Genomic DNA, 26,207 nt, shown 5'->3' with positions numbered 1-26,207 from the left:
TATTTTTAAGATCGGATTTTTTCGATTTTCGATACTTATCGGATGAATTTCTGTACAAAACATATCTAAGAACACTGCCGGACATATAAATTATCTTTGTGTGAAATTTGCGAAAGATCAGCTCAGCCGTTTCGGAACCTATGAGGAAGGAACTCACACATACAGTGACTTTTATATGATAGCAGAGATTTAACGAACTTTATTTTTATAAACCTTCTTTATGTCATTTTTTTTTTTTCACGGATTGGCATTCCATTCTAAGCTATTACTCAGAGCTGCTGCTGTAAATGTCTTAAGGGCACGTTCTTGCCATAAACATGTTTGAATTGCAGACATTTATTCTTTTTTTTAACTTTTTTACTTTGCTGATTCGTGTATACTTTAAATCGTTTCTTTTAAAGCAACTCCGTGTTTATCGTGTCTAGCGTGCGTCTGTTTAGACTTTTACCCTTCGTATATGAAATGAAAGGTAAATTATTGGGAAAAAGACATACGTTTATTTCTGTCAGTTTGAGTGGTCTGTTTGCTTCATACAGGTGGTCAGGTATTCACAACTTTTAGTTAAGTGTCAACAACAGATGTTACGGCCGATATTATCATTACCGAGAGTGCAACCGATAAACTGCCCAGCCTGACATTATGAATTTTGTTTAAGCAATACGAATGTGCATATCATCCTTTATTTTCCCGCTTGCTGGCCGCCCGGCGTTGCTCAGTCAAACAGTACGCTTAAACATGATATTTTAATTCATGTACATTGCGTATGTATTATTATAGAATCAATTGATTATTACATATCACGGGGAATAATTTTACCGGTGGACTAATTTGCAAAATAAATAAATAAATAAATGTATAAATAAATAATTAAATAAATGAATAAATAAATAAATAATGATAGTGGCATTCATCAATGTCCGTCTATATTTGTTTACAATATAACGTCGGCTGATATTTGGGCTTCATGATGAATGCCCTGGAAAAGTCACTTCTGATTAATGTTTTGTTTTAAAATATGCAATCGAAGAAATGATTTGCGGCGATTTTAAATGGTCACTTTTTATTTTATCGTAAATATCGAGAGTCCAACGAGTGTCCAGCTTTATGTTCTCATAAAACATGCAGTGAGAACAGTACGTAGAAAGTGTCAGCAAAGCTGCCACCAATAAGGTAGATTCTGTCTACCATGTTAGAAAACCTCTTGCACATGCCAGTATTCTATATTACTGGGAGGCAATCATACGCCTGTGCATTGAACATAGTGGCTACAACCAGTGTACCAACCACTAGCCCTTTTTCCTTGGATAGACAAAAAGAAATTTATAATCTAATATATATCACACTGTCTGCCAAACTCCAGCTGTAACTAAGCGCATATGAGGGTGTGTGAAAATATCAGTAGCAACAAAAGAGTAGATGACTAGCAGCAGCAACAGCAACAGCAGCAGCTGTTTGAGCACTATTTTTGTTTAGGCCTCTTGATTCCTAGGGCCGCTACGATACTCCTCCAAGAGACCCGGTTCTGTTTTTTTTTATCTCTATCTCCATTGGGGTTTGGTTGGTTTTGTTTCACAGTTGTTCATTGGAGATAGTCTCTGGTCATCCTATGTTTAGGATGTTTCTGAAACATCTGTTGGTGAATTCTGGAGTTTGTGGTTGTCGATCTTGGTTACTCTCCACGTTTCTGAGCCATAGAGTAGAATCGACTTCATATTGGTGTTGAAAATTCGGATCTTATTTGAGCACTATGCAAATTAGCAAATGCGAACGGGCTTGCGTAACGAGAAAAAAAAATACTCCACGTGGTTGATAGTGAAGGCCCGTTTCGGGCGATATGGATGTGTGGCTCCCGTGCTGGCGGCGAGAGACTTTTAAGGTGGTGGCGAGACGGCGGTTTTTTTTTAAATCTCATGGCAGACGAAATGAACAGTGAAAACAAAAGCAAGAAGAAGGCATTGTTTGGAGAGTGATGGTAATGCCTTTTGTTAAAACAGAAAAAAAATTCGAGTCAGATTTATTTATTTTCGTTTATTTATTCCTTTGCGACAGTACGCACGTTACACAACCACAGTCGCATATTTGTTTTTTTACACATACTTCCACGAAATGTGCCCCGATTAAGTTAATGTAGATCTACGACGTGAAAACTCCCTACCAATCCGAATAGCTGCAAAACCTCACCCCTTCACTAGAAAGACACCCTACATAGATGTTGGATGCTTCCATACAAGTGATTCCTCCTTGGGTCGCTTGTCTTTGGAATTCCCTTCCTGTTCCTTTGTTTCCTACTGTAGCAACATGAAGCAATTTAAATGTACTGTAAACAAATAACCTTTAACCCAGATTGCCTTTCATAAACCTTGCTCCTACCAATATGCTTTGTTTGTGTCGAATAAATACTCATATTTTGTTTATTATTCTAGTTCTTTCAGTTTGACTGTAGACGATAATAAATAAGTTTTGTAAAATTCTGCAAAACCAACACTTATTTGTTATCCAGGATTTATTGGATTCACCCTTTATCATTGTCAATATTTGAAGTCTCAATTCAATCTTTAATTCTGAGAGAAAATAGAAAAGATAACAACGAAATAAATGAATTTTCCGTTTTGCTTGAAAATAAGAAAAACAGATAAAAGAAAAAAAAATTAAAGGACATAACCTCAACTATCTACCGGAACTGGTTATTGTAACACAGTTTTAAAGATGCCAAAGCATCCTATTCTATTCGTTAAAGAAAATAAAGGGTGATTATTTATCATAAATCCGTCTTGAAAGAAACGTTTAATATTCTAAAACAAGCCGTTTGAAATACGCCAGTTCTTGTTTCGTGTAGTTATAAACTCTTGGTATAGCAAACATTATATTTGTTTATATATTAATTATTAAGTTTGGTTCGCTATTTTATTTTACGGCATATACACTCTTTCCGGGTTATATTATGCCGAATCGAGTAATTTTGGTAAATATTTATTCATGATGTTTGTTTTGGTTATTTTGTGCGACAACATATTAACCCTTCCTGGATAATTTAAGGCCGAACTCAGTGATTTTTGTAAAATTTTATGCGTCAAGTTTATTATATCATTCATTATTTATTCGTGGTGCTTGGTTTGATTGCTTTGTTTTACGGCATATCGACCCTTTCCGGATTATTTCAAACCGAATCAAGCCATTTTTGTAAACGTTTTTAATGCTTCAAGTTCTTTATATTTTCAAATAGGTATTCATGGTGTTTGGTTTGGCTTTTAATAGAAGGAAATTATTGTTTGTATTTATGGCTTTGCAGAACATGGTTGAGTTTTGCAATGGGGGAAAAAGTTTATGTATTTCACGTTAAAAAGTCGGTATCCTCAGACAACCTAATCTAGTAGCACCAGATAGATTTATTTATTAGATAACTAGCTTGGATGCCCGGCGTTCGTGGGGTGTTTGGCGGTGTGGGTTGAACAAATAAAAAGTGGTAGTAAGCAGACAGGCTCAGGCTCGTACCGCGAAGGAGGAAAAGAAAGCGAAAACAAAGTGACGTATTTGCTGTTGCGCCCATTGCCAAACAAATGTTTTAAGTAAGGCTAGTCAATCGCAAGTATGACTTTCGAAAATACCAACGAAAAAAACGACTCTTTCCTGTAGAAAAGTGTCCAGTTGAGAGTGAAGAAATTAATGTTTATTAGCCAATTTTTCGATATTTGTTGAAAATCCGTCGCCTGTGTCGAAAGTTTTAGGCATACATACATACATACATACATACATACATACATACATACATTTAAACAGGCTGGTGAGATTTATATTATAGAAAAAGATAGCGTTACAATTCTATATTTCTTTATTTGATGCTATGCTCCATTTATAAAGTTTGACTCGTCATCAAGTGGCATTGACGACTATGGCTCTCCGTCTATCTCTCTCCCTTGAGGCATTCATGAATTCATTGTTGCTCATCATTTTTAACTGTTGAAATATATTTAATATTGAATGGGGTATGCTCCCTCAAAGTTGGGAGCTTCTATTTATAAACGCTGCTGATGGGGACTGACGAATCAAATTAATTCAGTTCTGCTATCAGCCAATCAGAAGCCAGAATTGCTGCATAAAAATTAAATCTTTTTAGCATTCCAGCAGATATTTTTTTTGTGTCACTAGGAGAAGGATTGTTTGCTCTTTGGCTACAAAATTATAAAGTTCAAAACCTGTACATACATTTTTTCATCTCCAGGACTTGTATAGAATAATTACCCATCGGAAAATCTTCTGAAATTAAACACGGCTTCCAGTACAACGTATGTTTCTCTCTGTTGTCCTCTGCTTCTTGTACTCACAGTTATACCCATCAAACTAATCTGCTCTATTTTGCTTTTACTGTAGGCATAGTCCATGAACCTCATTTGTCTTTTTCGTACTCTTATTATTATTATTGACCATTTTTGTATTTGCTATTTTTTATAGCTCTTGTTTTTTTTTTGTTTTTTTTTTTATATTTAGGATGTCTGAAAATTCTTTTAAATAGTGATAGCAAAATAGTGGTACCAGCCATAACACATTGTTTTAAAGCCACGATTGTCGTGTTCTTGTTGCTACAAATACCGTTTTAAGGACGACAGGTTTCTTTGATGTGTTTGACGATGACGATGATGATGACGATGACGATGCTGATGCTGCTGCTGCTGCTGCTGCTGATGATGATGATGATGATGATGATGATGATGATGATGATGATGATGATGGTGGTGGTGGTGGTGGTGGTGGTGGTGGTGGTGGTGGTGGTGGTGGTGGTGATGATGATTACATAAATAAATGCAAACATAAATAAAAACAATACCTGTCCAACAGAAATGATACGTGTAATGAGCGATCTTCTGCTACAAATGATGGAGACTGGTGGACTTATAAGAGAACGCAGACGTCGTAAGAAGCATCTTACGTCATAAGAATGTTATTCTTTACATCCAATCGGATTACAAGGAAAACAAATTTAAAAGAATGTGTTTTTTTTTTTGTTTTTTGTTTTTTTTTAAGGTCTCCATCAAGGTTTAATGACTAACTCGTTTGCCTGTGTAATGGCTGGAGTGCCACTTCGGGGGATAAGAAAGTTTACACAATTGTTACTCTCTTCCCGGCTTGTGCAAAACCGAGTTGAGGATGCCGTTTTTATCTTGGGTGCAAGCCTGCTAGTATGAATTTTTATTTATTATTCGTATTATTCAAATGAATCCTTCATTGTCTACTGCTTTTTTGCTTTTTTTTATTAAAAGCTGTGCTCTATTAATAGAGGGCTTCCTCGTCCATAACACGGGAGACGGGTTAGGTTGGCTTTAAGAGACAGCACAACATGTTCCTTTTTAATATTTAGTCAAAATTTATGAGAAGTATTCTCATGTCAAATACTTGTTGTGTTTAAGTATACACTTCATCAACTAAAAAATTGGGTTACATAATTTGGGTATTTTGTCAATCTTTTTGTTCATTTTCCTGTGTGTGTGTGTGTTTTTTTTTTCGTTCTTGTATTATCTTTAATAATATAAAAGTAGGTATCTGTATATATCTTTTATTATATGTACAGGATATTTCCATTAAATAATGAATGAATCATTATGCACTTTACAACGGCGATTTTCCCACCGCCTTCCTTTTTTAAAATTTATTCTCCATTTTTAATACACGTTTCTTAAAAACATTCATACATTTTCTTCTGCACTACCAACTAAAATAAATAACCCCGAAAATATGTTTTTTTTTAATTTGTGTTACAAATAATTAATCAACGCGAAAATAAAGCGTATTGTTTTACTGTGTACGTTTTCAGCGTCGCAATTGTTTTTTTCCGTTTAAATTATCCAAATAAACAATTGTTAATACTTTCTTTTTTTTTATATCGTTCATTTCTGTATTACGTTTAAGTAATTTCAACGCAATTTTCTTACAAACAAATGTACTTTAAGCCGTTGAGAATCATCAGAGCATTTTACAACCGCGATTTACCTACCACCTTCCTTTTTTACATTTTCTTCTTGTTTTTAAATACACTTAGAACCTTTTGTTTTCATCTACACTCTTAACATAAATAAATAAATCCGAACACATTTTTTTGTAAAAAGGCTACATTTTATCCACATTTTCTATTTAAAAAACCCATTCTAATCATGGGAGAGTGCTTTTAACTGTACTTTCAACTAGCAATTTCATTTAAAAAAGATATATCAAAAATTGAATTTAACTTTAAGTATCATGGTATCTGTTCAATGCACATGTAACTATAAGTATGGCAAACCACTTATAATTCAATGGCTGTAAGTTCTTTTTTCAAAAATAAACAATTATAAACAGAACGATTCATAGATATCTATATTCTTTTTTTCATTTCAATATACTTTCATAGAAATGTTTCTGTTATGTCACAAAAAATATTTTCTTTACGTCACAAGTGTCACGCTCATACATTAATTCCATAGTTAATATAACATTCTGACCCAAAGGGTCACGGGTAGTTTATATACATATATATATATATATATATATATATATATATATATATATATATATATATATATATATATATATATATATAAACAACGGTGCAACTTAATAAGAATAGTACTTATATTACATCTCACATTCGGAAAATTCTAATATATATATATATATATATATATATATATATGATAGACTGTCCCGTCGATTTCGACCTATCAAGTTCCGCCACAACAACAAAGTTGCTCGGAAATCTACACAGATGATTTGTTTATAGTGGTGAAGGCTTTGTGTAGAACAAATCACAATTTTTGGTATTACTGCTAACGTTTGTCGGTGCAGATGACTGCAACAGAACATATATATATATATATATATATATAAATATATATATATATAATTCTGCTGTACAGGGTATACTCCTAAACTAATGAACTGATCATTATGACATCGACACCTTATTATTTAATTTGTTGTAAGTTTCAAGATTCAGCAGGTTTGTGTATATAATGTTAAGTATTTACTTAATTGTTTCTATGTATATGATTCTTTTCTAAACTATTTAACCGACCATTATCAATTTTGGAATTAGCGTTTGGGAATAATCGTAGATAATATGGAGTATATTTAGTTTAATTTCATTTTTTGCAGATATGGACAAGAAGATGTGGATCTTAGCTGGAAAGTTCGGATATCTTCGATTTATGGTGAAATTTTAATGATAGGTATTAGGCAAAAATTAATTAATGTTCCTCAAATTTTAGTATTTTGAAGGGCTTTTTAGAGCAAATAATTTTAGTACAAACTCGCATTTGATGATATAAATAATTAAGGTTTGCTTTTAATTTGACTCATATTAAGATACTGTGAATCATAAATTCTTTCTAAATCTTTTAAGATTGATCCTAAAATTGTAAATATTTTCTATAAGCAAAATCATGTTATGGATTCGAGCAAAATTTGTTATGATATGCTAGACGTAATGTTTAGTCGTATTATAGCTTCTTTTAAATCTTCGTAAGGAAAGCGCTGGGGTCAGTATAAATGTTGTGTAACATTCTTCTCTTCGGGGAATTCATCTTCCACGTCCAAGGGCGGTTGTTCTTCTAGTCTCATATATAAAAAAAACACATGTTTCACCAGAAATAATCTGGGATTTTATCGACTGCAATAGATCAACTTCCATCACTTCCGGTATAATGACGCATTTGATTACCAAAGTCAATTAGTACGAACCTGTGTTGCTTTTACCATCAGTTGTTTTCGGTAAATGTCTGTTCTTAACTGCTTGATCGATAGAAGCTTTCAACTATCTTTTCCTAACATTAATCCATCATGAATCGCGAGAAAATAAAAGTAATCCGATCATCAATACAATGTTATCGATTACAACGGGTCAAATCATTAGGTTGGTGCAAAAATAATGTCATTTTTTGATGTTCAACTTGAAGTCAAAAACCGACATTATTTTTGCACGAACCTATTAGTTTATTTTGTAATTGCATAATAATGTGGTTGATACATGTTTCTGGATTTTGAGTTGAGGATTGATAATTCGTATTATTTGGATTAGTCAGACAACTGTTCTCATCCTAGGTGTTATTCTCACAAGGTTTCAGTCGATGTAACCTTCGACCTTCTTCAGGTGTAACTTGTCGAACTTTATAATCGTTCTATCCTGCTCAGGAAACGGCACGGAATTCTAAACAGAAGCCTCTATTTAAGCCATAGGATTCCTATTTGCTTTGCCTCCCCAAAGCCACCAGGGTCGTTTTTTTTACTGTGGAGAAAAGTAACAAATATAAAAATTGTCTCAGTCGTAAAGGATTTTTCCTCCTCGAACCGAGAACAAGAAAAATTGCAGTGTAGTATCAAAACAGGTACTACATTTTGATCTCTCTTACAGGATAGTATGCTCTCTATTCCTCAGACATGATCTAGAAAAAATCTTAAATAAATCGCAATGATCAGTAGCGTAGCGGTTAAAGTACTAAGTAAATCCAGTTCTAAGTGCTACTCTTGTAGAGGGCGAAGGTGCAATCCCCAGTGAAGGTGATATTTGGATATAATTACAAATTTCTTATGACTTTTATTTGGTCATGTCTAACGGAACGAGAGTATGCTAACCCTGTAGATTAAATAACGGTTTATGTTTCAAATTTCGTGCAAGTTCCGGAGTTCGGCAGAAATATTTCCGAGTTCATCAATATACACCTGAAGAAAGTCGAATGCTACATCAGCCGAAACGTTCGGAAATTAACACTCAGGAGAAGAAAAGTTTTCCGACTAATCCAAATAATATGATTGATACGTGGTTCTTGCCCGAGTAACTCATGTTTGATTAATAAGGGTTGAGCCACGATTCAGCTTTCCCCCCTTTCTTAAACTCACAGACATTTATTTATACATCTGAATTAATGTTTTCTTACAAGGCAATGTATTCTAAAATGGTCGCTCATCTAATACTGAATATACTGAACATTGCTTAAGTATGGCAATTTGATGGGGATCGTTCGGCCCTCGTTATAAATCGCAATAAATTAGAAATAAAATGTGGCTAAACAGTTTACGACCCAATATCCGACAACTTCGTGTCGGTAACTTCCGGTAGATTACGTAAGCAGCCAAAAGATACCGAAGCGATTAACTCTCAAAAGATGACAAGTTCAAATGAACACATGACGTTCATTGAATCAAGAATTTTTTTTAAACAGAAACTGACGTGAAATTCATTCTTTCCCCATGTTAAGAATGGCTTTCTATTTAGAAAACGATTCTTAATATAGGGAAGGAGAAGATGGTACATTTTGAATGAATCATCTTACAGTCTTCGCTTCAGCATCTTCCAGCTACTAACATAAACTGTCGAACGATGCTTGTGCAAAATTGCCGGTTATGTGATCGTAAACTGCATATGTACCCGTTTGTTTAGTTATGTCACATAGAAAGAGTTGCAGTTGGATTTCAGTTGCAGTTTACGTTTTATTGATGAATTTTGTTAAATATGAGCGGATAAGCAACCCCAAAACAATGAGAAGCAACTGATAGGTAAGGGTAATTGATCCATAAATTAAAGAGAATGTTTTAAGATTAAATTATCATCTTCGTCTTCCTTGTATAAATGCAATCCAACTACGCGCTCGGGATGAGAAAAAGAAGAACAACGCCAACTCTAACCACATGTGTTGAAGATTGCATAAGAGTTAATCTATATTAAGAACCCATTAAACTGGAATTGTTAACATAGTTTTAGCATGTAACTACGAATCACAAAGTTTTAATACGAAATGACTAAAAATTAACGTAACATCAGTACGATGACTTACATTTAACGTAAGATCAGTACGCATGTTGGCTATGGTCGAATAAGGGATAAACGTATTTTGTAACTATTGTTGGATTAAATATTAACACGTCCTTTCTCTTCCTCCTCCTACCCAGTGTGCGTATAAGGAAATAAAAGGTAACTTTTAAGATAATCATTTGGTGCCATCGTATGGTTATAAATTTTTACCTTGGAAAAATTGCGAATTCTCATTAAGACATAATCCATACGGATCGTCTAAATTCCTACACCTATTGGAATGTCTTACAATTTTCCAATCAAACCAATAGTAGTTTGCCGTGCTATTTTTATACGGCGTTTTCTTTTTGGTGTTGAATGCGTTTTTGTGGTCATAATGAAAAATAATCTAAAACTCTCTCTCCTATAGTTGCTGGGGGAAACTTAGACATAATCATTAATGCACATAATAATAAAATATAAATAGGTGCACTTTTATTGGACATGCGATGTTCAAGAAAACAAGGCCGATAGCCATTAGTCGCGTGCTCTCGTGTAATGAATGAATGCGTGAATGTAGGATTGACATGAAAAACAAAAATAACCGAAAAATGGGCTGAAATGACTTAAATAAATAAAAAGTAAATGACTTAGAATGAGTTTAATGAATTTAAGGATGAATTGAATGACCTTAAGAATGACTTGAATGCTTACAAAATAACTGGAATCCTTCAAAAACAACTTAAATGATCTGGAGAATGACTTGAATGGCTTTGAGACCGACTGATTGTAAAGTGGGTGATCATTTTACATTACATTAGTACAGAAAGGTGATACCCCACTTTATATCACAAAGTTACAAACATAAGTACAGCATGTAGTAAGAACAGATACTACACTTTGATCTTGGCCAAAAGTCCAAGAAAAGGGTATTTATTTGCTCCCCCACCGAGCAAATTAGGCACAAGGCCGATTTTTTATGTGAGGAGTGAAGGGGAAATGGAGACCAACTGCCTGGGGAGTAGGGGAGCTGGATAGTGACAATTGGTATGAAGGGTTGCCCCTACATTGACCAATAACTGATTTTCATAAGGGCAATGGTCATATGTGGGGTTGGTATTTATTTGCTCCCCACCGAGCAAATTAGGCACAAGGGCGAGTTTTAATGTGAGGAGTGAAAGGGAAATGGGGACTAGCTCCCCGTGGAGTAGGGGTGCTCGATAGTGACAATTGGTATGAAGGGTTGCCCCTACATTGACCAATAACTGATTCTCATAAGGGCAATGGTCATATGTGGGGTTGGTATTTATTTGCTCCCCCACCGAGCAAATTAGGCACAAGGCCGAGTTTTAATATGAGGAGTGAAGGGGAAATGGGGACTAGCTCCCCGGGGAGTAGGGGTGCTGGATAGTGACAATTGGTATGAAGGGTTGCCCCTGCATTGACCAAGGTCTTATATGTGGGGTTGCCCCCACATATGGTCTTTGCTTGCAGTATCTTCCGGAACAGATACTACACTTTGATATTGGCCAAAAGGGCAAGAAAAGCTTAAAAGGCTAAGAACAGCATCTATTAACAACAGACTATTGATCTTAACCAATAAGGCCAAACACAAAAGTGTTACGGACAGACCGACCAACCGACCGACCGACGGAGTGACTTATAGAGTCGCTTGTACGCGACTAAAAAGGTGTTTGTTCGGCATTATAAACGAGCATGTTGGTTGATTATTTTATTAAGTTTCCATTTGTGTTCACATGATTTTCTTTATATCTCCTTTTCACCGCGACAATGTACTTGCTTGCGTGGCTTACGGTTTAATAAGTATTCTCTACTAGAAAAACCTTACTATTCAAATCAGCAGCAAGCTATGATATTTTTTTCCTTGGTTCAAGTTTACTTTCAAAAATTTTCTACGACTCCTTCGGAATATAATGTATGCAAAGAGAGGAACGTCTGCAGACTGCTAACATCTTAAATTGTGCAATAAATCCCTCTAATGCAAGATATTTGTTCCAGGTTTTTTTTTTAGATGAAAGTATAAAATCTGTTCTGATGCTACACTTTATTTGCACTGCCCTCGATTAAAAGCAATCTAACATAAACAGTCGATTGATTTTAATAGATATCAATCAAACAACAACTTTAATCACTTACCGTCACACTTAAGAGATGTAATCTCGCGTTAAAACAGATGTTATCTTCTCTGACCAAATACTAAGTAGGAAAAATATTTTCGAAATTGATACTGACAAAAACTGATAGCATAACAGACATAACGACATGCAGCAATGAATGTTATAACACACATAATAGCAAACAGTAACGGATGGTATAACAATATAACAGAAAGCAACAACGAATGGTAAAACAAATATAACAGCAAAGAGTAACGAATTATTTAAGGGACAACAGATAATCGTTTGGAATAAGACAACGGAATGTTTTTTGGGGGGGTGGGAGGGTTACAATAAGAATTGATCATTTGTATTATTTGTATGATTCGGACTACTGTTCTCATCGTGGGTGATATTCTCAAAAAGTTTCGATCGATATAACTTACGACCTTCTTTATATATATATTTGGTGATATAAAAGGTGAAGCATGAAACTATTACCGCAAATGGCAGCAAAAATGATAAAAATAAGTTAGATATTGCGAAGAATAAGCAATGAAAGCAAACAACTCTTTTGTTTCATTTGAGAAATTGACCCATCCATTTTGGTGGTGCCATACAAAAGAGCATCAAACATAGGAATCATATGAAACACTTTGATCTGAATCGGTGCTAATTACATTAATTCATGTGGATAAATGCCTATATACAAGGTTTTAATTTATTTTTTTGAACGATAACGTCAGCACAACTGCTATTAGAAAACGTTTTAATTCTTTCTTAAGTTCATTTTTAGGCTGGTGAGATTAGAGGTAGATATTAAATTGTAGAACAATACGGCGTTGTCTGTTTCATTCTTGTCTAATACGAAATCCTATTATTATTTTAAAAAATACAAAATATATACACACATACAAACACATATACACACGCACATATGTATATATATATGTATGTATATATATATATATATATGTGTGTGTGTGTGTGTGTGTCAACAGCTTAATTATTGCTATAGGTGCATATTATAAACCAGTCTCAACTGAAGAAATGGCAAAAAATAAGATAATGTAAATGCATACTTTGAACTAAAATAATAGACATTTATAATTCACTAACATGTAAACGCCCTCCATGTCTTCCTCTCTCTTGATACATACATATATATATATAGAGAGAGAGAGACAGAGAGATACACAGAGAGAGCGAGAGAGAGAGAAAGAATGAGAGTGAGGGGAGCGATGAGGAAGAGAGAAAAGGAAGGTGATAGAAAGAAAAAGATAGGCAAGTGAGCGAAAGAGAAGATAATACCAAAGATAAAACTAAATAACCACTTTCATGTAGATACGCAAGATTTATACGCAGATACACACACATAAACAATATATATATATATATATATATATATATATATATATATATATATATATATATATATATATATAATTTATGAATCAGCAGAGACAAACAGTTGTTAAAGACACTAAAGTAGATTACTTTCTCCATTCCAGTACCGAAGCTTCAAATCTTTCTGGGAAGGTAAGTCTGTTATATTATTACATTTTCTTAAAATTAAGTTTATATATATATATATATATATATATATATATATATATATATATATATATATACATTAGTCATCGACATACAGTACTGTTTCACTGTATCACAACTCATCAGTGCGGTTAGACCAGTACCTTTTTTCTCTAACTAGGGATTTAATCTACAAATCTAATCGCCTTGATACTGGGAAGTCCTAACCTCTGGCCAATGGTATTGGTGCTCGCAAATGACCTCATCAAATGTCTATTTAAATAGACACTCGCCCACCGCTTTTGCAGTCCTCCAGCTGCTTGTTTATTTAAAAACAAACAAAACAAACAGCGAACCTTTATATATATATATATATATATATATATATATATATATATATATATATATATATATATATTCTGGCAGGCTGCCCGGCATTTCCCGGTCGTAAAATACGCTTAAATATGATATTTTAATTAATGCAGATTTAGTATTTATTATTATATTATATTGGGCTCAATATATAGTAATGATTTGAAAAGTTTTAAAAACATGACTTCAGCGTCACCACCGAGATTCGAAATCTAAACGTTTAGCTTACGATTTACTTTTTTCTTTTACGTTAATGCTTGAGTTATGAACACGTGTTAGCTGAAAAAGCTAAAAATTAAAACATGGACCAATAGCTATTACGTTATGCATGCATGTATGTAATACTGTCGTTCGACCTTCACCGGACAATTTCTATTTTTTTTCACACTTTTGCACCAATTTTCCCCGGCTAAAACCGAAATATAAAGTTTTGCATGGGTTTGAATACCCTATATATTAAGTTTCATGTCTGTAGACTAAAAACTGACAAAGGAGTTTCATAGGCATTTTTTTTTCAACAAATATATATATGCATACATAAATATATATGGAAATAGTTTTATGTTTACTATATCCTTTTTCAGGCAAAACTTACATAAGTATAAATCATGTAGAATATCTGCACGAATATAGTTAACTAAAGATTGTCATCGCATAAGAAAACCGCAAATCTAGTAGGGAATTAATTAAAATGAATGTTTAAAAGAAAATGCAAGTCAGCTGGATCTTTTGCATATGAATGCAATTCAACGAATCATATATAACAAAGTTTTTTTTTTTTTAAATAAACAGAAAAAAGGGGTTTTAATATGAATATCAATACTAATATATATATATATATATATATATATATATATATATATATATATATATATATATATATATATATGTATATGAGGCCGATTGGCGTTGCTTGGTCATAAAATGCGCTGGAATATATTTTAATTCATGCAATTTTCGTGTGTATTATTCTAGAACCAATGCTGTATTGATTAGTTGCTCTCCTTTCACCACTAATGTTCTGATCACCACTTGGATCCAATTGAAATGAATTCCTCACGTACTGGGAAGACCCCTGCTTTGACAAGCTTTCATGACTGACTTTCACATCAGACTTGACATGGAATATTTATATTAAGGTTGCTGGAAAATGGTTGCATTTTTCTATTGCTCTTGATGCAATAATTTACCTGTGTATGAGTCAAAGACATCCTAAAACGGAGTACTGTTGTTACATCTGGGTAGGTAGTGCTCAAGGAAGTTTCATAACAACCACAAGATATTACAGTATCTCCCCCCCAAAAAAAAAATGTAATGCAAAGAGGAAGAACTCGATGATTACAAGTCATAATTATACTAAACACAGAGTTGAAGGTTTAGACTAAAATCTTATTGAATCAGTTATAAGATTGACCTTGCATGGGAATCAAGTGCGTGATGGCCTTTTCTCCTACCAACATCCTCTTGCTCATAGAAGAGTCGTTGCGAGTCTATCTCTTCTCTATCTTTATTTTTATGGATAGTGCTCGACTGAGCTTCATCTATGGTTTTCCCTGTAAAGCACTTACAACAACTTGTCAAGCAACAATCACTATCAAACTAGGAGCAAATTGTAGTGCCTGTTCTGATGCTACACTCTACCTTTTCTGTCCTCGATCAGTGGAGGAGAAGTCCTTCTAGATAGAGGTAATATTTATTTTTGTTCCTATCCAGAGTGCCCTTTTTGGGGGAGCTGGATTATTCCCCATATTAAAAACCGATTTTGTACTTAACTCTACCCTAGTGGGGAGCCAAGTAAATTGGAATAATCACTATCAAACAGTTTTCTTTTGACCCTCTCTACCTAAACTAAACGAAACGTCAATAAACAAAGTTTTGTTTTTCTTGAACTTCCTCTCTGTGGAACACAATACCACAAGACTGTTTCCAGGCTGCTATTGTTAGTTTTAAGTCTAATTTGATTAATGAGATCTTACTCATCTACCGCCACCATTACGAATTGTCTTATCGCCCACCTGACACACATTTAGCACTTTTCCTGAAATGGCTTTTTGGCCTAGTCAAGTGGAAGCGCCCTAGTTATAAAATGATTATTTATTTATTTGTATGTACCTGCAAAATAAATTAATTTATAAATAGTTAAATATAATATATAAAAGGCTATATGTCCGTCTGTCTGTTTGTCTATCCCCATATTTTCAAACTCTATCTCTTTCGAAACTAAAAGTCGCAGAAAGATGCTAAGGGACTCAAATAATTGGATTTTTTTATGGACCGTTGTTTTATAGGTCTTTAGCCGATTAAAATAGTTTTTTAAGGTGTCAACATTTAAAAATATTTATAGTTTTTAAGGGGTCACAATTTTTTAAATCGTTATACATTCTTTACATTCATCTTAGTTATTTTTCATTTTTAATCAGTTCATATGCGTTTCACGTTGGTACAGTGGTAACGTCACCAGCTTTGAATGTTTCGGCTTTGATTCTAGTTGATGGCACCCAAATACAATTTTTTTTTTTTACTTTGTAAATCACGATTCTACAATAACATGTACGAAATCTGGACGAATTAAAATATCATATTTAAGCGCATTTTACGATCAGGTGAAGCCAGCCGCCCACCGCTGGTTTATTACAAACTTGAAACATAAAAAGTTTAACAGAGTCGACAATGAATAGTCAAAATGAGTTTAAAGTACTGTAAAATAAACACGACGAAACGAAACAGTGAAGTTGATTTCGTTTTCTTTTTCTTTTTTTTTCATGAAAACAAATAGCATAGAATAAATTCTAGAAAACGAAGTGTTAATGTATTAATGAATCTATTTCGTTGCAGAGATCAGAATGCTACAAAAGCACGTGTTCCTTGTCATCTTCTTTTCAAGTGTCTTCGCCTTTATGCCAAATGAAAAACGTGAGTTGAGTCATTTTTTAAAAAAAAAGTTTTCGTTCATCTTGTTAGAGGGTGGCTGAGCAGAAACAGTAATCTATCAATCTATCTATCTATCTAATTATATGTGTATCTATCTATGTATCTGCTTGTCTAGCTATCTATCTATCGATCGATATATCTATCTAGCTATCTATCTATATAAATCTGTCTAGCGATGAGTGGAAAACAGAGTTGGAATCAGCATATTTTGACAATCCGACAAGCATCTTACAATGAACTTTTTCACACACGCACGTATCTAATTACACGCGCTGCTTTTATTTTTTTCACGGTACTATCATTTACTGTTTCGCACCAGTTCTTATACCCCTTCACGAGATTAAAGCCCATATATACTTTTACTGAACCTTATGTCTGGAATGCTTATTCCAATGATGATTTATATTATAGCAAAGTTGTTTAACATTTAAGGATTAGACGTAACGAGTTTTTAAATAAATTCAAATTCAGTAGAATTTACATATTTGACATGCAATCCTAATCCATAACTCTAAACCCAAACGCTGATTCTAATCTTAGTCCTAACCATAAACCATAAAACTAGACCCTAACCTAGATGCGATACAAATCAGAAATATTTTAATCTTAAAATGAAAGGCTATGTCTGGTATGTCTTTAAAAAAAAGGATTTTCATAAATACTTTATAGATATTGATAATTCAGGGATAATCATAATTTGGTGTCTTATCTTATTGTAAGCATTTCAGAGAAAAAATAAACGAAAACTGAGTTTCCGCTACGAGCTTTTACTAAACATTTCTATGAAATTAAATAGAATTAAATATAGAGGAACTCTGGATTCCGTGCGTTTAGCATGGATGTTTCAATAATCATAATGATAAATTTATTAATATAGACGTGGCTCCTGCTTCTTCTACACAAACACACACACACGCACGCACATACACACACACACACACAGATATATATTTGTGTTAACAAAAACCAAGACATATATATATATATATATATATATATATATATATATATATATATGCATGCATAGATCATTGAATAACGATTAGATCAGTCTGACTGACGTAAATGAACATTTAAAATTAAGATGTTTAAATTCACGCTTAATGGTAGCCGAATGGATTAGGTCTTCGCTAATCAAGCCAGAGATATCTCGTGTTGCGGGGTTCAAATCGTTCGACTGGTATTAGTCGTAACACCCTGCACTGAAGATTCTCGAAAGGATGAAACACTAGTGTTTGTAGGTATATAATTATTATAGTCAAGAAGTAATTATATATATATTGGCCAGCATTTGGTTGACAACCCGTGCTGTGCCGATAGATATAAAATAGATTGGTTCGAGGTGCTACATAGAGCGGACTTCAAAAACCATTTAAAGATTTTGGAGGCCGTCTCTATCGCGGTGCGTCAACCTTCTTTGTGCCGGCAAAAAGAAACATCAAACGCATTGTTTCTCTTTAGGGAACTTTGAATTTTTTTATCCCGCTTTTTTTTTTCTCCCTCGTTGTGCCAACATTTTTAATCGTTTTTAAACGTAAATAAATTTAATTAATGTTCCCGTACATTAAATAAGTTCCCCAATAGAACTCTTTATTTTCGTTACAATATTATTTAGATTGCTATCGATTTACTCCTGACGAGATGATAGCCGAAAGAGCTCTCGAGAAACTTCCGCCTAGTATTTTATTTAAATATATATATATATATATAGTTTTAACAAAAACCAAGAGATCCAGGAATGGATTTATATCAACAAATAATGCTATCAATCCATTCCTTGATGTCGTATATCTTAAACAATACATAAATGCTCAATTATGAAATATGATCATTTTGTAGCTTACAGTTCACGTCATCTCTTTTTGGCTTAAAAATGTTTGGTACATGAAAGATTATTTAATTTTCAATTATATAAACCTAGTAAAATTTGGAATACTATAAATAAGACTATATATATATATATATATATATATATATATATATATATATATATAAGTGAAAATGTCTATGTGTGTGTGCGTCTGTGTGTATATTTCTCTACCAAACTACTCTGTCAATTTTCAGCCTACAGACTCCAGATGTGACATAAGGAGTATTGAGATTTGGGAAAATATTTTAATTTGTTTTCGACCAAAAGTTTGGCTGTCAAGGGGTCCAAATTCAACGATTTGACTTTTGAAAACTCTACTAAACTCCTCTGCCAATTTTGAGTCTAAACACTTGAATTTTAGATGTAGGTTACCGGAACATAAGTGAAACATTTTAATATGTATATATATATATATATATATATATATATATATATATATATATATATATATATGCACATAAAGTTATTAACAGTACATAGGGTCCGAGCAAAGCAAGGCTGAACTATTGATATATATATAAATTTACATGCATAGTTAAATCAGTAACCCTTTTTTTAAATAGTAAATAAGCATTAATCCTTAAATTATAACATTTAAATGTAGACTTTTCGATTGTTTGTATTAAAAACGATTTTATGATATATTTAGAAAATATTATTTTATAATGCACACAAACACTCATACACACATACACTCACACTCACATACACACAAACACACACACAACACACACACACACAACACACACACACACACACACACACACACATATATATATATATATATATATATATATATATATATATATATATATATATATATATGAAATTCAAAATAGCGTAATGTAAGAAAACTATAAGGTATTTGCAGTTTCTCTTCCAATTTTGGGATTTTTTATTTGATTTTGATGGATTGAAATTTACTATGTCTTCTGATGAGTTAAGAGCAAAATAAATTTACTGATTGATATAATAATTAAGCGATTGATTCTGTGCTACGAAACAGATACTGTCAAGAATTGTAGGTGTCAACTGGATTAAGTGAATAAATTGTAAGATGGTCAATTTGGAATATAGATCTTTGTTATTCATTAATCTTATGCTCTGTAATTACATATTTAATAAAGATTGATATATATATATATATATATAAGTGAATAAAGAATATTTCCATTGTATATAAGTGTGTGTGTGTGTGTGTGTGTGTGTGTGTGTGTATGTGTAGTAGTGCCAAAAAGAAACTTTGCACTTCAAAACCAGCAAATTTAAGCTTAATTGAATGTAACTAAAAAAACAACCTATACCTTATTTGATTCGCCTTTTATTCCTCTATAGTTTGACCTGTTAATATTTTATTTTTAATTGAAGTATCCTAGTGTTCACGTCAATTTAAAAAAAATACTTTAAATCGAGAAGGCAAAAAGAAACTCCGCACAATGGAAAATTGTTATTTAAATATAATATTAGAACATCAATGAAACACAGATACAAGAACACAATGAACTAGCTAATATTTAGTAGCATAGTCCATTCTGCAATTTGTCAGCCTGAAATCGTATGGGAATCCCTTGAATTAGTCTGCGGCAATACTCTGGTGAAAGGGCATCCCACTTATCTTTAATTTCTGTCCAAAGTTCTTCCAGATTTGAAATTTTATCATTGAGATGAAAATATGGAAGGAGACAAGGTGGTAGAATGGAAACAAACGGTTTCGGTTAGTCTTATGAGACAATGGATACCCACTGAAGGGTGCCTGCGCGTGAAATTATTGCGGCAAACGTTACACAATCTCCAACCACACCTCTCCTAGGTCAGCACTGTTTTAATTCCAGTTGCAAGTATATCTAAGTTCAGGACGAGTCGAGGCAATGTCGAGATAAGCAGAGACCACGCACAGCACCCAGCGTTCTCAACCCCATTTGGTATTGACCAGGGGTAACGTTGCTTAAACGTTGCTTCGATTAATTTGCGAGAACCGGTGTGTCAACGTGAATGTGCGGTATATTTAGAAAGATAAATTTAATTAGAATAATTAATTATTAAAAATCTCGGGCGTGTAACTAATAGTTCTATATATAAAGGTTCAATCAGGAATATAATTTCTGCCAATTTTAATGAACGCAATGTTTGATAATTAATAAAGCTAGCAAGTATAAGCATGATTTCCTAATTTTTCCTGAATTCATAAAATCTTAATTGGACCGTAAAATAAAACTAATACGAATGTGAGGGGTACAATATATATATATATATATATATATATATATATATATATATATATATATATATATATATAATTACAATAAGTTTACCAACGTAATCAAAATGGTTAACTTAAAATATATTATAAATATAAAGAGTTAATATTTACAAGTAAAGTAATCGCAACCAGATGTAAAAGCTTAATGAAACCGAAAAGGAAATACAGCTTATGATATGAACAAATGATTAATAAAACTTGTTAAAAAACATCTTGAAAAAAGAGTTAAAAACATATTTAATTTTAAAAGGGAAGCACAAGATAAGTGGATAGTCTTTAATCCGCGGAGTTTCGAACAAATATCTCCTTCTCATCAGAGGGCAGGAATTAGCAAAATGCGGGATCGGATTTTGCATGTAAAAGTATTTAATGAAACCACAAGTAAGTCACACATCTTACTTTGTAAAAAAAAGTTGAGGTAAGGGGAATAGGAGGTAAAAGAAAAAATGATAAAAAGATTTCACATATATATATATATATATATATATATATATATATATATATATAGTGTGAGAGAGAGAGTGTGTGAGAGAGAGAGGGGGACAGACAGACAGACGTAGACATCTAAACATTCTGATTGATAAATATAATGTATAATTAATGAGAATTAGTAACTTAAGGCCACAATTACATTCTAAATATTTACAGTGTGTTCCCTGAAGAAAAGCGAGGTTAACTGTGACGGTCCAAAGCAAATGCGCTGGTTTTATAACTCCACCCACTGCGAGAAATTTCTCCACCACGGGTGCGCAGAGAACGGAAACAACTTCGAATCAGAAGAGATTTGTTTGGGCACCTGTGGAAATACCTGCAAACTTCCGCTTGAATATGGGACATGTGACCTCAACTTGACACGGTCAGTATATTATTTTGGATTCGTATATAATATATATATATTAGTAGGAATACACGTTCTTCAACCACCGAAAAAATTTCCCTTCTCTCTCTCTCTCTCTCTCTCTCTCTCTCTCTCTCTCTCTCTCTCTCTCTCTATCTATCTATCTATCTATCTATCTCTATCTCTTCCTTCCTTTCTTTCTTTCTTTATCTAACTTTTTTCTTTCTCTCTCTTTCTCTCTTTTCTCTCTGTACCAAAACCAAACTGAATTTCCACGAGCAAAATTTACTTTTAGAACGTCTCATCTCTGGAACAAAATACCACGAGGCTGCTTCCCAACCGACTTCAACATGGTCGTCATCCCATTTAACGTAAAAAAAATGTTTGTTCAGCCGTACTCTTTGATAATAAACTAGTTTTAATTAATATGTCCTTTCCATTTCTATTCTTTCCAGTTCTCTCGTGGTGGCGATCATCGTCCAATTGAAACTCTTTTTAACCCTCGTTCTCGAATGACCGCCAAATTTAACCAAAATTCTATCAGCGCATTGTCGTCATCCCAGTTCTCATTATCGTAATGTCTACTGCGAACTATCATTATTACCGTTGGTACTAGTAACATCTTTCTCAAATTATTAGACGCAATCTTCTCGCATCCTGACGACGTACTGGTAATAATATGTTCAACGAACAGTTACACACATCCTCTTCATTTAAAAACATGTTTGAAATGCCATATCCAATAACAGATTTACAAATAAAACAAAACAAAACAAAAAAAATCAATGAAATCTATCTATATAGGCCCTGTCGGTGGGGCATTAGAATACGCCGACTGCCCCCCTGCAGAGGGTAAAAGTCCCTCAATGGGGGTCCTGGATATGACCTTAAACTATATCCAGTGGTGAGGCCCCAGCTTCTGGGCTTTGGGGAGTGTGGAGCCACCCTTTAATTACCATTGCTCCCAGGTCCACTTTGACCCGGAGTGGTAGTACCTGTTAGGGTCCCAACTATGGGTTAAATAGAAACTGACGTGAAAACAACAAATATATTTTATTAAAAAAAAAATTTCTTCAAAGTCTTTGGATTCGGCATTAAATAACCCGAAAAGGGTTGATATGCCGTAAAACAAAAACAATCATGTGTACATTTCCTTACCAACCTACTCAATTTTCAGTTTACAGACTGGAAATTTCGGTATTGAGATTTAGGGAAAAACTTTTTAATTGATTTTCTGTCAGAAATGTGGCTGTCAAAGGGGTAAAAGTTCAACAATTTGATCTACTAAACTCCTCCGCTAATTTTGGTTCTAAACACTTGAAATGTTAAATGTAGGTTACTTAGAGATGGATACAAACTTTAATTTGATTTGAGCCAAATACAATAAATGTTAAGGGGTCAAAATTGGGGTCAAAGCTTTTAAAGAATTTAACCGCTGAGGTCTCTACCAAATTACTAAGCAAAGTTGTGGTCTAAACATTTGAAATTTTACATAAAGTGTATTCAGACATAGAGCAAGCTTTTTAATCGGTTTTTGGTCGAAGGGATACAAGTTCAAAAGATTTGACCTTTGGCTGTCAATAGGTCAAAGTTGAAAGAGTTTACCGTTGCCAACTCTACCAAACTCCTCTGCCAATTTTTGGTCTAACAACTTGAAATTTTAGATATAGGTTACCTGAACATAAGTCTAACTTTATAATATATATATGCATATGCATATAAAGTTATGAACAGTACATAGGGCCCGAACAAAGCCGGACTGAACTGCTAGTATAAAATAAATATGCAAAATTACTCATCTCAAAGATTCCAATAATAAAATAATATACCATATAATATACCATATAATAATATACCATATAATATATTATATAATAATATACCATATAAGAATGAAAACACTTGGATTTACAATACAAAAACAAAAAACAACCTTGTTCGCTCTTCAGGGCCCGTGGCGCAGTTGATAGGGACGTTAAATTTCTACCGTTCTAGTCTGAAGATAGCGATTTCAATCCTACCCAAAGCTAGCTAGAAGATTAGTTGGCGACAACAACTATGGAAGGCAGTAATTACTTAGGAAAGAGTTAAGAAACTCAGCGTTCCTATCCTGTCGCAGTTAACCACCTGACGAAGGCCAGAGGAATAGTTGACCGAAACGTTGTGAAGCAACAAATATGTAGATGAGAATAACAGCCCGCAAATAAATGCATAAATAAATAAATAACAAATTATGACCACAACTGTCATTATTTACTTATCTCGGTATATTATTGAATTACAAAATATAATTTAATAAATATAATTTATATCTATATCTATTTAATCGTATTGCGTTTGTAAGTTAATAAACTTCTTTCTTTCGATTCTACAATTTTTGCTGTAAAACTTTTTTCTGCATTTTGGAACCAGTAAAAGAAGCGTGATATAGCGAGACACATGTACTAACAGCAACGTACCAAGGTCTGCCAGCTATCAACAAAATAATAATCGTCCCCTAAACTCCAAACCTTCATCACAGTGTAAGGGACGATGGCATTGTGGCAGTGTCAAATATACCCGGTAATCAGAGGAAGTCAGCACCAGGATCGTTGTCCTATAATTGTATCTCCTTCTTCGTGCGGCAAGCAGAAATAAATCGGTTGCGGAACCACAATATTGTTTCTGTGCCTTTTCTACCTTTTCATGAAACCCTGACATTTTCTGCCAGAGGTACTATTTGCAACCATACCATAGAAGAAAACCTCATTCAAGCCAAATCATCCTGAGACATGAATTTTGTGAACTCGAAGCGGAAGTCCGACTCGCTCAATAACCACTACCACCACCACAGCAACATCAAAAACATGTCAACAGCAACATGTTTATATAACAGATATGATGGTGTGCTTCAACTATATTTCATACATGAATTAAAATGCATAATTATGTTTTATAAGTGTCATGTTTTTGTACAATTTTCTCGTATAATCTTTCCAGACGGCGGAAACGCCGCCTGTAATTAAGTGCATTCACACCTCGTAAAAGGATTAACTCAAGACAAAAGTGTTAAATGCAGAGAAGGTAGATTCTACTTGATCTTCATTCCAAGTCACTGAACATTAAGGCGAAAAAGAAAGAGAACGATCAATAATCGTTGTTTAATCAGATCTTATCTGGTCATAATAATATTGGTAGGGTCATACGTGTAGTACTTAAAAAAAACTGCTAAACTCTGTCTCACTATCACTTTGATCCATGCGATATCACATCTGTTCTAGTCCTTGAATTCAGCAAGTCAACCTCGACTGAACGATCATTTTCATGTTATTTTGAACTACCAATTTATTTACTAGCGTCTCTATGTGTATAATATCTATCAACTAATCATAACGTCATAATCACGTTGATAAACCGGTTCTCGTTAGATCACCGAAGTTAAGCAATGCTGAGCCTACTCAATAACAGACGGGATGACAATTCTGTAATACCAGTTGCTCCATGTAAGAGTCAAACACCTAAAGCTGACAATTCTCCTAAGTGGGTCATATCAGTGATTGAGGACTGCTGGTAAAATTGGTATTCCCATGAAACCGTTTCAGTCTGAAGAACCGGTTCAACCTCTTTAGGATAAGTGTGATTTCGGTAACAGACAATTAACGCATTTTGACCTTAATATATAATAATATAACATATTTAATATAATCTCATATCAAAAACATATCATAACGATTGAAGAAGCTTTAAATAAGTCAGCTGTTTTATATCGTTTTTGTTGTTCGTTTTTCATGTTCATAATCTTTTTATTGACAGTTATGTATACCATTTCTCTCTCTCTTTCTCTTCCTTTCTCTCTCTCTCTCTCACACTCGTTAAATTTATCTTTATTCGTGTTTCTTTCTCTTTCATCGTTTCATTTCAGTTATTACTATTCGACAACCAGTAACACGTGCGAGAAATTTACTTATCACGGCTGTGATAAGAACGGGAATCATTTCGAGGACATCATGTCTTGCTGGCGAACCTGCCAGAACGAGTGTACCTTAGACGTCGCACCTGGAATGTGCAGTGCCCAGCTTGATCGCTATTATTTCGACATATCCACCGGCATGTGCCTCCTGTTCAAATACAGCGGTTGCGGAGCTAACAACAACAATTTCTTGACGCTTGATCAGTGCGAAAAACAATGCAATCTGGATGTTTCTCTTTGGTCGTTTAAATAATTTTAAGATTCCATTATTTTTATTGTAATAGCAATAAAATATGGGTTAATTTGCAATTTAAAGATATACTTTATGAATAGAAACAGAAAATGAATAAATAAAACATACTTTATCTCTTTTGTGCATATGTATATATATATATATATATATATATATATATATACATATATATATATATAATTTAAAGGGGATTAGAACAGCAGTCTAACGACTAGAGTGTATTTTAATGTAATAGTAAAACTACTAATCAAACTGATAGGATTATTCCATTGGCGTTCCCTTTGAAATCTTCAAGCATTGATAAGCTACATCTGCCATCCAAATTAATGC

General features: G+C 33.5%; 2 protein-coding genes across 5 annotated transcripts in view; one reads left to right on the top strand and one right to left on the bottom strand.

Annotated features, from left to right (window-relative positions):
- The window catches only part of LOC145248910 (uncharacterized), a 90,156-nt gene that overhangs the window by 42,284 nt on the left and 21,665 nt on the right, over window positions 1-26,207 (bottom strand). The window lies entirely within an intron of this gene.
- LOC145248663 (BPTI/Kunitz domain-containing protein-like) lies at window positions 16,616-26,024 on the top strand. The gene is made up of 3 exons (XM_080110331.1): window positions 16,616-16,689; window positions 21,486-21,693; window positions 25,577-26,024. Exons 1-3 carry the CDS (start codon window positions 16,620-16,622, stop codon window positions 25,875-25,877), a joined length of 579 nt encoding a protein of 192 aa, XP_079966457.1. The 5' UTR covers window positions 16,616-16,619; the 3' UTR covers window positions 25,878-26,024.

The sequence above is a fragment of the Euprymna scolopes genome, chromosome 27 (genome assembly GCF_053919585.1).
Source record: "Euprymna scolopes isolate OS-2025 chromosome 27, ASM5391958v1, whole genome shotgun sequence".
Classification (NCBI taxonomy): Eukaryota; Metazoa; Mollusca; class Cephalopoda; order Sepiida; family Sepiolidae; genus Euprymna; species Euprymna scolopes.
Note: the sequence above shows the minus strand (reverse complement) of the source record. Positions and strands in the feature narration are given on the sequence as shown.

Coding starts and splice junctions, on each gene's coding strand:
- LOC145248663 (XM_080110331.1), top strand. CDS start 16,620: ATGCTACAAAAGCACGTGTTCCTTGTCATCTTCTTTTCAAGTGTCTTC. Junction 16,690..21,485: donor CTTTATGCCAAATGAAAAAC/GTGAGTTGAGTC, acceptor AAATATTTACAG/TGTGTTCCCTGAAGAAAAGC. Junction 21,694..25,576: donor TGTGACCTCAACTTGACACG/GTCAGTATATTA, acceptor GTTTCATTTCAG/TTATTACTATTCGACAACCA.